Below are 12,891 nucleotides of genomic sequence, written 5' to 3'. Positions count from 1 at the left end.
ATTAAAATACTAAAAATGAAACAAGAAAAACATAAAACAAGAGTAGTAAAGTTTTTCGTAGAACAAAAGTTGCTCAAAATGACCTCCTGAACACGGGAAAAATAAAAAAATTCGAAAAAAAAAATTTGGGCAGTAGAGGGTTAAAAATTTGTTGAACAAAACTGAACATTTTGATGTTTTTAATATTTTCATTGAATACACTTATTTGCTCTTAAAATACTTAAAATTATATTCAAATCATTTTTTGTAAAAAAATGATTTTTAACAACCCTACCCACCATTAAATAAAAAAAAAAGTTTAAAACTTTGCGATCATAGAAACAAACGAAGCAGGGGGCAGCAGCTGTACTCAACAGCAAAAAAAAAACGATTTCGTTTCATAACACAGAGATCCTTGAAGGAGGGTGGCTCCCGGAAGAAGGGCGCGGTAGAAAATTGGGTGTAGAAAAATACGACTTTTTTCCTCTTTGACACCCACATCTCTCTCTCATAGTTACTCCATTTGGCGCTTCCCTTGGCAATACTTCCGCCTTTTCCTGGAGCAGGATTTTTTTTAGGTTTATATATATTTTTTTCGACCAACTTCCCCATCAACAAGTTGTGCAGCTCGGCGACTTTATGTACCAGAATTCCACTCCTTGAAAAATATCCCGCTTTTTTTCCCCCCGGCGGCCCCAAACTGACCCCAAACCTTGGAGAATCTCAACCCCTTTTCTTTTTTTTTTGATGGTTTGGACTATCCTTGAAAAATCTTTTACAAAGACAAATTCTGAGTTTTTTTTTTAATTTTATTTCTTGTTCAAAGGCCAATGAAATACAAAAAAAAATGTCTTCACACTTCTAGGTGGATTCAACCAACTCCCTATTTTTTTGTTTTCCACTGGCCGATCCCGGTCGACGAGATTCGTGCTCGTCGTCGTCTGGCTGCAGAAAAGAAAAATTAAATCCAATATCTTGGCCGTCGTCACCATTATGTAGAGAGGGTGGGAGGTGTAGTCCCAATCTCGCTACACCACCCTTCCCCCTGAAAAAAAAACGGCGATGCAACAGAATTTCATGAAGTCCTGGCTGGAAAAATAAAAATCTGCTCGCCCCCTCCTCCAACTCCTTCAAGAGGGTGGCGATATGAAGGTGGCAACACAGAAAAAAAAATGAGAAATCTCCTTGGACCAGGATATGCACTTGCTAGGGCAGAATCAGGACCTGCTGCTGGTGGTGGTGGTGTTTGTAAAGTGATCCCTGGACCCGGATCGACGAGGCGAATGAAGTTTGAAAAAAGTGAGATTTTTCGCCATCTTGAAACAAACTGAAAGAGGGGGGAAAATTCGGATGAAATGCTGTTGGGAAAATTAGCGGACAAAAAGTGCGAGCGGAAAACTCCCCCACTGCTGGTCATTATCGATTGAAGGAAAGATTTTGGGAGGAAAATGCATTTTTCGCTGAGGGGAATTTTCTGATATTTCAAATTTATTATTTAGCTTGAAGATTATACTCAACATGTTGTCTTCTTGATTTTGATCAGGTTCAAACAATATTTTTTAGAAAAAAATTAGTTCAACCAAGTTATGCCATTACTTATATTTCTCCATATAATTTTCTAATATAAATTCTCTGACAAACTGACATTTAGGACAACAATTAATTTTTGTCTTTTTAGATTTTGATAAAAAAAAAGTGGTATTCGGCAAAGTTGTAGAGGAGGGATGCTTAGGACTTCTGAGATGAAAATAGTTACACTCGTATAAAATACTCCTTTTCTCATTCGAATTTTCATCAAAAAAAAAATTGCGCAAAATAAGCATTTTTGGAAAAAAAACTATTTGGATATGTTTAAGATAACAAAACATCGCATCTTTTGAAATAGACAAAAGTTGGTCAAAATTGTTTTGGCAGTGTTGCCAACTTTTCGTAAAAATCATTATATTTGAAAAACGTGAAAATAAAAGTAGAAAACTTTATCGTATAAACTGTTGATTGTTTGTTTGTTTTAACCCTGTACTGCCCAAATTTTTTTTCGATTTTTTTTTATTTTTCCCGTGTTCAGGAGGTTATTTTGAGCATCTTTTGTTCTACGGAAAACTTTACTTCTCTTGTTTTATGTTTTTCTTGTTTCATTTTTAGTATTTTAATTTGCATTTATCTTGTTTAGTTTATGTTTGTTTTTGGTAGTTTTTGGCCTATTCTACCACCTTCTATCATTACATTTTACCTATCTAATTTTTTCATGTTTTTACAGTCACTTTTTAAATTTTTTGCTTGTTTTTCACTTTTTCTACTATAGAATGGGACCATTATCATTAAAGTTGTAAAAAAATGCGTAGAGGCTTCGTCTGAGACACTAAAAAAATTACTGCATACTTCTTTTTACTTAAAATAAAGGAAATGTTAGAAAAAACACAGCCCAGGTTAACCCCTAAAAAAATGACATTTTTAAAAACATTGGCAAAGTCACATAAACAAGTAAAACTTCCAACCCATAAATTTTCAAAATTATCAAAAGTTCTTCTTTCCAACGCTTTTTAAAGATCAAAAATTGGTTGAAAAATTGATTTTTGGCGATTTTTTAAATCGAAGCCCGTCTAAAGGCGGGGTTGGGTTGTAGATTTGTACAATTTATTTTTGGTAAAAACGTGACTTTTTTACCTTTCATGACTAAGCTTGACCATAACAGAAAAAAAATGTTTTCGAAAAGATTATAAAAATAGCTTCAAATTTGCCTGAAGGACATTGAAAATTGGGTCACTTGTTGCTGAGGTACAGTCTATTAAAGAAAAACAAACAGAAACAAATGTTTTTTTTTTCAAATATATCACCAAAATTAAAACTATTTTCAAATATTTTAAATCAACCTTAACTTAACATTTAATACTGACAAAAATAATTGATTAAGGCTATTTCAAATTTTATGGATGATTTCAACTCTTTGTAAATATATATTTTTTTTTTTTTTTTTTGAAAGAATGGAAAATTTTATGATATCTTCAGAGATGTTCAAGCTTGGTCATGACTTATACAAGAAAAAAGTCAGGTCAAAAACAACTTTACATACAAAAATATAGCTCAAATTTTTTTTAACTTTTTGCTATGTTTTTCAAAATTATTAAGGGCAGAAAGGCATAAGATAATAATTCTAGATTTCTTTTTCAAAACAACCAATGCGCCATGGGTTTCTTATGTAACTAGGACCTTTTGAAAAAGTAAGCGATTATTTAAGGTTGCAAAACTAACAATCTAAAAACAAAATCCAAAGAATATAGTTTAATTAATTAAAAAATAAATATAAATTAATTAGGAAAAACAAAAGGAGTTGACTTTTTCCTGGAACAAATTACTATTCATTACGAGAAAAAAAAAAATAGCAATAAATGGTTTTTAATCATTCAATTTAATCATTTTGATATAAAAATCAAAGTCTCCTCTCGAAAATTCTGAGCTTCTTTAATGGCCCAAGGAAACATTTTATTGAATTTTTGGTTTGAGTTCATAGCAAAAAATCCGATGGTAAAATCTCATGCAAAAGCATGCACATCACCTTCGTCAAAATAAACACTTAATATTACACACTGCATGTACAATTTTTGCAAACACAAAAAAAAGTTGCAACCGACGGGATTCAAACCGAGCTCCAACAGTGAGGACTGGCACCTTAGCCCACTCGGCCATCAGACCGATGTAAAGCTGTAAGGATAAACGCATATATGAGCTTGACATTTCGGTCAAGTAGGTTTCCCATACTAATGGGCTACATATTTCAGGGTATAAAATCACTTAAAATTGCATAAAATAATGCAATATTTATTTTACACCCAGGCCTTTTACACGCAGCTGGATTGCTACTTTTTTAGCTGTGTGAACTTCGGTTACCTTAAGGGTTGTCCAATGCTAGTCCAATGACTTCGGATAACCGAATCAGGAACAATATTTTTTTTAGTTTTTTATACTATCTTGTTTTTCACATCAAATTGGAGTTCTGCGACCTCATTTTACTCAAATATGAATGGTAAAAATTTACCAAAATTTGCATTTAATGCACTTTTCCAATTTTTAATCACCGCCATCTTGGTTTAATAAATTCTAAATCAATTTAGACTAGTTTAGAGAACATATAAGCAGGGCTGAGCTGTAGGTTAGTCGAGGTTAGTCGTCGACTAACAAGTTCTTTAACAAAAATGTCGCCCTCCTTAAACCATTTGGCGCCCTCAGCAGGGCCCAAGAGAAACTTTGCATTTTGCAAATTTGCCAAGTTGCCGATTTGTGCTGCGCCTTCTTGAAAAAGATAAAGCGCCCCCTCAGGAAGCCCCAGGGCGCCCAAAATGCCATTTTTGCAAATTAAAAAAAAAGAGCCTAAGGGAGATCAGGGCTGAGCTGTAGGTTAGTCGAGGTTAGTCGTCGACTAACAAGTTCTTTAACAAAAATGTCGCCCTCCTTAAACCATTTGGCGCCCTCAGCAGGGCCCAAGAGAAACTTTGCATTTTGCAAATTTGCTAAGTTGCCAAGTTGCGCCGCGAAACGCTGCCGCGTTTGTTTTGAATCAACTAGCAGTGCTCTTCAACGTGTTCCGTTTTGATGATTCTTTCCTTTTTCTAGATGCTGCTACGTTGCTGTTCGCTCTGTTCACACTGTTCGTTTTATGCATCGCTAGCATACAATGACCGGTGTTATGGTATATCAGGGTCTGATCTGTGTTTGAAATATACATTTTTGTTCGCTGCGATGATTTAATTTATTGCGGCTGGAGTGGCTATTTTTGCCAAATCAATAATAAAATTACCTTTAGTAGGGGTGCAATCGGGTCAAAATGATTTTTTTTATGGAATTTGCAATTCCTCAGTCTTTTTAATGAAACTTAATTATGTTTAAAGGGTAGAGTAGGATACATCCGAAATATTACATTCCAAGAACAAAACCCGCGATTTTGGCAGCTTTATATATGTGGGGTACGGTTTTCACCAAAAATGATTTTTCAAAAAATCAACCTTCTAATATGTTCTTTGAAATGGGTCGATTCCTTTGAAAGAGTAACACTGCTGAGTTACTTGTTATGATCATTGCTTCGTATTAGAGCATTATTTTAGTTTCAATTTTTAAACGATTCATCAAATTCCATCATATTTTTGGAAAATGTTAGTAAACTATCTTAGATCAATCCTTCGCTTTTTCGCTATCATTTAAATTGTTTTTGTTCGTTAGAAGTCATTAGATTAGATTAGATAGATTAGATTAGATTTGTTCGTAAGAAGTAATGAGAAGTGAATCGTTTTTTGACCCATAGTCAGACAAACTGACGGTACAGTAATGTTAACTTGATAAAGTTTTCAATGTTATTTTGAGATAGAATAATGTTGATTTTAAATGAAATATGTTTGTATGAAAATTGATTACCTTTCCGAATAGGGGATTCATACTCGTACTGTTGCTAAATAACTGTTGCAGTTTGCCGATAATCAAACAACATTTTATGATTAGTGCAGGGACCTAATGGAAAGGGCAAATGGATAAAATTTATGTGTCTTTCTGAAACTCACTTTTTCATTTGCTAACGTAGCTGTTATTTTTTTTTGTAATCAAAAAACGAACAGCATATTCCACCCCCCCCCCCCCCCCCCGCTCATCACTTGGCGCCCCTTGTACAAATATAGGCGCCCTACGAGGAGAAGCGCCCTCGCCAAGAACATTGGCGCCCTAAACCCGCCAACAGCGACTAACTAGTTCAAAATCGTACAGCTCAGCCCTGCATATAAGGCTAGTACGCAGATCGGATGGAACGGGGTCAAGAAACAGCTTTACGAACAGCAGAAAAAAGACAACAACAAAAATTTCTCCTAAATTTAATTTCATTTTAATTACCAAAATACCGAATGGTCATTAAATTAAAGTTATCGTTAGAAAACGATTAGATCAAAAGACCGATGAACGATAATATTTAAAGAACTTAAGATTTTTTTTGTGAGAATTTGTCAAAACTTTCATAATCTCTTTTGCATTGTGCAGTATTCAATTAAATTTGAACATATTAACAAACACATATCCTTAAAAAATCCACAGCCTTTGTTTCACGCTCCAATCACCAAAACTTCAAACAAAAGCCGTTGTCTCCGTTAGTCGAAAACGTCTTAATTTCGTCATCTTCTCCAAAAAATCGACCGCCAGTCAACCTCCCTCCCCACACCACTGCACCCCAACACTCACGTATTCATCCCTCCCACCCTCGCACACAACCACAACCCAGTTCAACCCAGTGCGAAAAAAAAATCCGCCGCTCCGAAAAGAAGTAAAAACAGACCGTCCGACCAGACCAGACAGCTGGACCTACCCCACACTCGTGGCGCGACGTCGTCGAGCCGAAACTTCCTTATTTATCAGGCTCATCTCCACTTCCTGGCACTCATACCACCGTGAGTGCCCAACCCCCGTGAGTGTTGTGAGTTCCCCGCTTTACACGCGCCGGTTCCAGGGGGGTGCCACAATTTCGGGTTTGTTTGTTGGGTCAAACGTCAAAATTTTTAGATCTGTGTAATTTTGACAGCTGTCAAATTTTATTCGCTGCAGCAGGGGAGTGCCACTCGGACTCACCCTTTCTGACAGCCGGGGGTGGGTGGGTTTAGTAGTTCGCCTAAAATGAGGCCGTCGAGTGCAGGAAAAAAGCACATGGCCATCGTCAGATGGCAGGACGGGACGGGTGGCGCCGTTCGAGTGCAGTTTCTGGATTCGGGACCGGGATCCGACGACGACGACAACGTTCCCGAAATGACGCATACCAACGGGAGGTGCGAGCAACACTAACATAGAGAGAGAGAGTGAACGAATCTGGATCTGGATGAGAGGTTAGGGTTTGAGGTTAGGTTGTTCCGGGGGGGTATATAATAACATTTGGGGGTTGCATTATGTAGTTTTCTCTTCCTAGTTCCGGGGTTTTGCCGCCGCGTGCTCCTCTTCCGGGTCCGGGGGGGGTGGGCAGCAGCACTTTTTTCTCGGATTTGGTCGGTTGGTGGCCGTAGTCGTCGCCACCTCCGTCGTCGCACACTACTCCTAGTTCCTGTAGTGTCGGTCGCTCGCGCCGCGCGCGCTCTCTGCTGGTGGTGGTGTGCATTATTTGGAAAAGTTTTTCGGGATAGAGCAACAAGTGACTCTCCAGGATTCGGTCGGTCGTGCGCTAGTTATCGAACAACAATGCTCGCTACAGGAACCACCTCCAGCAGAAGCTGCAGCGGACGTCCCTAGACCGAGTGTGTCCACTTCAGGACCAGTGTGCAACTAGTGGTCGGTGGTCCCTTTTGCCAAAGTTCGACCAAGTTCCAAAAAGAAAAACCCCAAATAAAACCCGGAAGTTCCCGTTTCTACTCTATCAGCTGTTCCAACGCATCGTAGTAGGCCGGCTCGTCGAAGCGTGTTCGTGCATGCACGCATCTCGTGTGAGTGTGACCTTTCGCCGACTACTAGATTAAACACCCGCCGACGATTCCCCCATTCATTATCGTCGAGTCCGAGTCGACAAAGAAGTGCGTACGTCGTCGTCGGCGGCGTAGTCGCGTGTGTGAGAGGAGAACAATATGTTTTACTTCCCCGGTGTGATGATCAACCTGGAAGAGCCCCAGCAACCGGTGGTGACATCTGCCGACGTGGTGGGCGCCGCTGGAGGTGAGTCGGAAGCTGCTCTGCGGTGTAGTTTAAGTGTGTGTGTGTGTCGGTTTGTGTGAATGTGCAGATCGCAGTTGGCGTGGCAGCTGCAGCAAAATAACAACCTGTTGATTGTTGTTTATGCTGGAGTGTGTGGTGGGGGGAATCTCGTGAGCAGAGTGGGGAGTGGGGGTGAGGTTGAGCAACACAACTATTAGGATTGCTTTGATGCAGTGTTACAGTGGCAGCGTCTTCTTCATGGACGACTGTGCTTGGAGTGCGTTTGTTGGGTTGTTTTGATTGGGAAGCTGGTGCTGAGATGAAAGGAAACTTTTTGGAGAGGATTTTTTTTTTCTTCGGTGCTGTTGAAAAACTATTTTCTTGGAAGAAGTTCGGAAGACAAAAGCGACCACGCCCAAAACAAGTGACCAACTTTTGTGACGGGTTTAAAAATAAGCCGCGAGTTTTTTTCAGCAAATGTTCTTCAATTTGATATCAATCAAAATATTTTTGGTGATTCGATTATCTTGTATTAATCTACAGCAATTTTTTTTTAATGGGCCATTCTCCGCCAACTCACACGAAATCTGGAGAATGCCACGACTCCTCTCCGATTTTCGTGATACTGTGATCATAGCGGTAGATCGGTACGACCTCACTTGTGTTTTGGGCATTTTAAACTAAGATATGATTTTTATCATTTTGTTGCTCGATAACGTGAGAGAGTTATATTTTGAGTAAAAAAAAACTTTTGTGTATAATAAATTTTAGATAACGAATAAAATGTTTTTTTTCATCACATTTTTTTTTTTAATGCTGCCATTTCTCGATACTTAATTGTAAAAAATGAAGAAGAATTATTTCAATTTGTGGGAAATTCTATTTACTTTTCGAATGTGCAACAACTCAGAAAGATATTTTTTTTATTTTTAAATTAATCTATTGCAAATAAAGAGTCCAAAAAAATTATGACAAAAAAATATGCTGTCAAAAAACTTCAACATTTGAATGGAAAAAATAACTCAAAATACATTTTCCTGCCTTGCTTATTCCCATTTGATTCCCATTTCAAAATATCTAGATTTTTCAAATCCCCGATGTACAGTAGCGCAAACCTTTCTTTTTGTAAAACAAAAAAATATCGCGAATACTTAGATATTTTGGAAACCGATAGTTGATAATTAGACTGCTTTATTATGTATTTGAAACACTTTTTTTTTTATTTAATTATAGAATCCACGGCTAGTCATTTTAATTTTTAGACTTTTTCTATTACTGCGAATTTCGTCAGAGTCGAGTGACATAAACTCAAAAAAATATTTGCAACGGCCTTGCTGCAGTTCTGTGCATCGGAATTACACAAAAAAAAAACAATATTTTTAATCGAGTCCAAACTTGCTTAACACGACTGTTAACGATGAAAAATGCATTTTAAATAAATTGCGGTTGATTAAAATTCTGTTTTCCACAAAAAAAATATGATTTTTGAAAAAATAAAACTCTGATTTTTCGAGCCGATATTGTTTAAAAAAACTTTTTTTTTCCGGAATTCTAGAACCATTTTGACAACGCTATTTTGGCGATAAATAAAAAACTTTATTTTTCCTGTTTACTTTTCTTTCATAGCAACCATTGATTCAATCTTCATTATCTTATATCTTTTAAGCAAATTTGTAGATTTGTTGTATTTGTATACATTGTAAGTGGGTGTAACTTTAAACGGTGCTCAATAACGAATTTTATAATAAGTACTTTTTGATTGCAAATTTGATTTTACACCTTACAATATAGTCAACAAAGTTTTTTTCACGTTTTCTTAAAATATGTTTTTTTTTGGTAAAATGGTCACACTTTAAATGAATTTTGACCATCTTGTGTTGTAGCTCGAAAGATGCAATTTTTTCTTATCTGAAACATAAAAATGGTAATTTAAAAAAAAATGATTTTACGCAGTTTAAGTGGAAAAGCTGAATAATTTTTTTCACTGAGAGCATCTCAGTGAGAAGCAATAACTACAAATTTGCCCTAGACATAAAATCGAACAGAAAATCAGGTCTCATGATACAGATTTTTAAATATTTTCATAGCCTTTTCGTATGGCAGTATGGAATTCTTTGGTCATAGAAAAGGTACACTGCAGGGTGGCCACTCAAGTCGGGAAATCGGGAAAGTCGGGAAAAAGTCGGGAATTTGTTATTTTGTGTAAAAAAAATCGGGAAAAGTCGGGAGACATTAAAAATTGAATGCATTTGACACAGATTTTCAAAATATTGTTTTACGAATCAACAGATTTTTATTAATTTTTCTTTAGCAAACAAGACGTAACATCCAGCTTAAAACAACACCAAAGTTAATGAAGTTAATGTTTCATGTAGTCACATTGCATTGATTGACTATTTGATAATAATAGATTCTAACTTGAGAATGGCAAACTTTTTTTTTGTGGTAAATATTTTTTTAATTGTTCAATTCATGAAGTCATTTCAATTTTTTTCCAAATGTTACCGTTGAACTTTTTTGTGAGTGAGTTTCCATATCGAATAAAATCCAATCGTTGTTCATTCTGAATGAAAATGGAAGAACTTGTTTACGTTTTAAAAACATGAAAAAAATATTAAAATGGCAAAACAAAAATCCAAGAAATTGAGTATGTAAGTTATTGCAAATATGTATCAAGATTTTGTCTCTTCAAATATTTTGCATTAAATAAATGGTAAAACATGGAATCATATCAAACTAAATTTTTCATTGAAAAAAATTAAAACAGTTAAATACTGACAACTAGATTAATCAACATTGATTAAAAATTCAATATCAAAATTTACAAAAATAAAAAAGGGAACCGCGAATTCCTAGATATTTTTCTGATTTTTTTGTGTGTGATTAATAACAGTAATCATGTTTTAAGCGTTCTTAAATTTAAAATAAATCATTATTGAGAATAAAATTTTGGATTCAGTTGTCTTGTCATTACCAGTTGTAACGTTATGTTTCTACTCTGAATCAAATTAATTAGTGCTTCCATCTTTGATTTTTTTTTTTCAGGAATTTGTTGTTAATTTTCTGTTTTAACGAAAATTGTCAGTAGTTTGCTTTTTTTTTAATTCATTTACATTTTTTTTTTTTGATGGTTGTTATTGACTTTTTTATGAAAAGTTTTTTATTTGGAATAATTCTTTAGATAAGAAATGCCTATTATTTGAGTGTCCGGAAAGTCAGGAATTTGAAAATGGGATTTGAGTGGTCACCCTGGGTACACACAAAGTTTCAGCCAAATAAAAAAAAACCAAAAATAATCGTCGTCTGAATTGTTCTCTTTTGAGTAACAAATTTTCATGAGTTGAAACCAACACAAAATGGCTTTTATCAATAAAAAAACATTTTATATGAATAAGGTTCAATCTAAATAGATAAGAGAAATGCTGTCGCACGAAATCTCAGGAAATAACAAAAAAAATGGTTAAATTAAAACCTATTGCAAAATAACACAAGTATTTGTATTTTTTCTTAAATGAAACAAAACTAAATTCATGATGTCTGGAATCACGATATTTGAACTTTTTGTTTTTCTATCGTTTGATTTCCTTCCAAAGAAAATTAAATAATAATCCCATCGCTCAAACAAACACACACACACAAGAAACCAAAACGACAAAACATATTGCAATGCATTTGTCGCCGTCGTCGCAAATTCCCACTTGCAGGCAGCAAAATGCGTTTTTTTTTTTTGTTATTTTCGTTCGCGCTGCAAACTTATTTTTATTTATTTATTTCGCCTGAATATATGTGTTTGTATTGTATAATCGCCGATGACCGTCGTCAGTCGTCGGTCGCCAGCAGCGCCATCTTTCGACTCTTTTCTTCTTCCACTCCGTCGCGTTTGACCTAAATATGATCTTTTGCACTTTACCTCACTTTGTGCCCCTTTTTTTCTTTTTTGAGTTTTGTACATCTGAGGAATGCGTTTTGCAGATTGATTTCAGAAATGTAAATTATTTGTTTAATTTAAATTTCAACAAAATATTTTGCTGAATTCTTAAATTTCGATTTGTTTACTTTGTCGACTGTCAATTTCCCATCAAAGTTGGCCGAAATGATGCGTCGAGGGGGGTGCCAGCCGAGAGGGGGCTACTCAAATTTAATCAACCGCAAATGGGCTCAAATTACCCGCACGCCCTTTCCACCGACGACCGAGTGTCAGATTGGCCCCGAGACTCTGTGTGTGAGCGTGTGTGTATGTTTGTTTTCACTTGAGCGCACTGACTTTTGTTTAGTCTTGCACACTTGCACCCACCCGCCAGCCTTTTTTGAGTTATGTCAAAGTCTAAACAATTGCAATCATAGCGATCGGGCGTAGGTTTTGAAAAGGGCGTATTTAATTTCAAGGAATTATTTTTTTTTAATTGATTGGGTTAAAAAGCTAAATATAAAATCAGCAACAAAAAAAGGAAAAACTAACAATTTTAAGACCTGTTCCAGCTAAACAAAGGAAGCCATGGACGAAAATAATGAAATTAGAAATATAAAATAAGGCAAAACCCGATCCAAGGCGGTGGCGTCCCCGTCGGAGTGGTCGTTAGTGACGGCTGTCGCCAGGCAGCCATTTGTGTCGGACTGGTGCATTTTCTGTTTCATTTTTCACTTCTCTACTTTTTCGGTTTTGTTTGTTTGCTAACCATTTTTTTTTCTCCTTTTTTTTCCTCCACTTGTGACGACGATCTTTGTGTGCTGCTCTCTTAAAAGTACAGAGTCTGGCACAAAAATTAGAGGCTTAAGTAGAGCGGAACTAATTCGAAAGGTGGGCTTTTGGATGTGAGTGTGTGTGCGTTTGGTTCTGGTTTTGTGCGGTGACACACGGCGACGCTACTACGCTACCGGGCAGAGCAACCTGGTGGTGAAAATTGGAACCAATTGTCACAGTGGTGCAGCACAAGCCTCTGGGGTGGGTAATTGTGGTGAGGTGCACAGAGGTAAAAATGGGTAATAATTGGCGGAACTGTTGCAGAATGTTTACTGGAACCAACGTCCTCAGTTTAATGAGAACTTTAAAGCTCACGCAGTAAAATCATTCGAGTTAAATTTAAAATTCAGTAAAGTTTTGTGAGCGTATGGCAAACACCTTGACCAATAATATATGGTCTCGTGTACTGCAACATCGTATTACGATATTTTTTCCAATATCTAACATTAAATTTAGAGCACTTCTACATTTCTAGAGTTTTTTTTATTAGGTTCTATAACCATATGATAGACAATAGCTTATAGGTCCTTTTA

The 12,891-nt window shown here is 36.2% G+C and overlaps 1 protein-coding gene across 2 annotated transcripts in view; it reads left to right on the top strand.

The window, feature by feature from the left end:
- LOC120422150 (mushroom body large-type Kenyon cell-specific protein 1) overlaps positions 1-12,891 on the top strand; it is a 258,844-nt gene that overhangs the window by 98,049 nt on the left and 147,904 nt on the right. The window contains exon 1 of one of the 2 annotated variants that reach the window (XM_052706820.1): positions 7,498-7,638. The exons of the other annotated variant lie outside the window; for it this stretch is intronic. Coding sequence (XP_052562780.1) covers positions 7,551-7,638 — 88 coding nt within the window. The 5' untranslated portion in view covers positions 7,498-7,550. Of the gene's footprint in view, positions 1-7,497; positions 7,639-12,891 lie in introns of those variants that run through there. 2 annotated transcript variants of the gene reach the window in all.

The sequence above is a fragment of the Culex pipiens genome, chromosome 1 (assembly GCF_016801865.2).
Source record: "Culex pipiens pallens isolate TS chromosome 1, TS_CPP_V2, whole genome shotgun sequence".
Taxonomy (NCBI): domain Eukaryota; kingdom Metazoa; phylum Arthropoda; class Insecta; order Diptera; family Culicidae; genus Culex; species Culex pipiens.
This window is presented reverse-complemented; position numbering and strand designations above follow the sequence as displayed.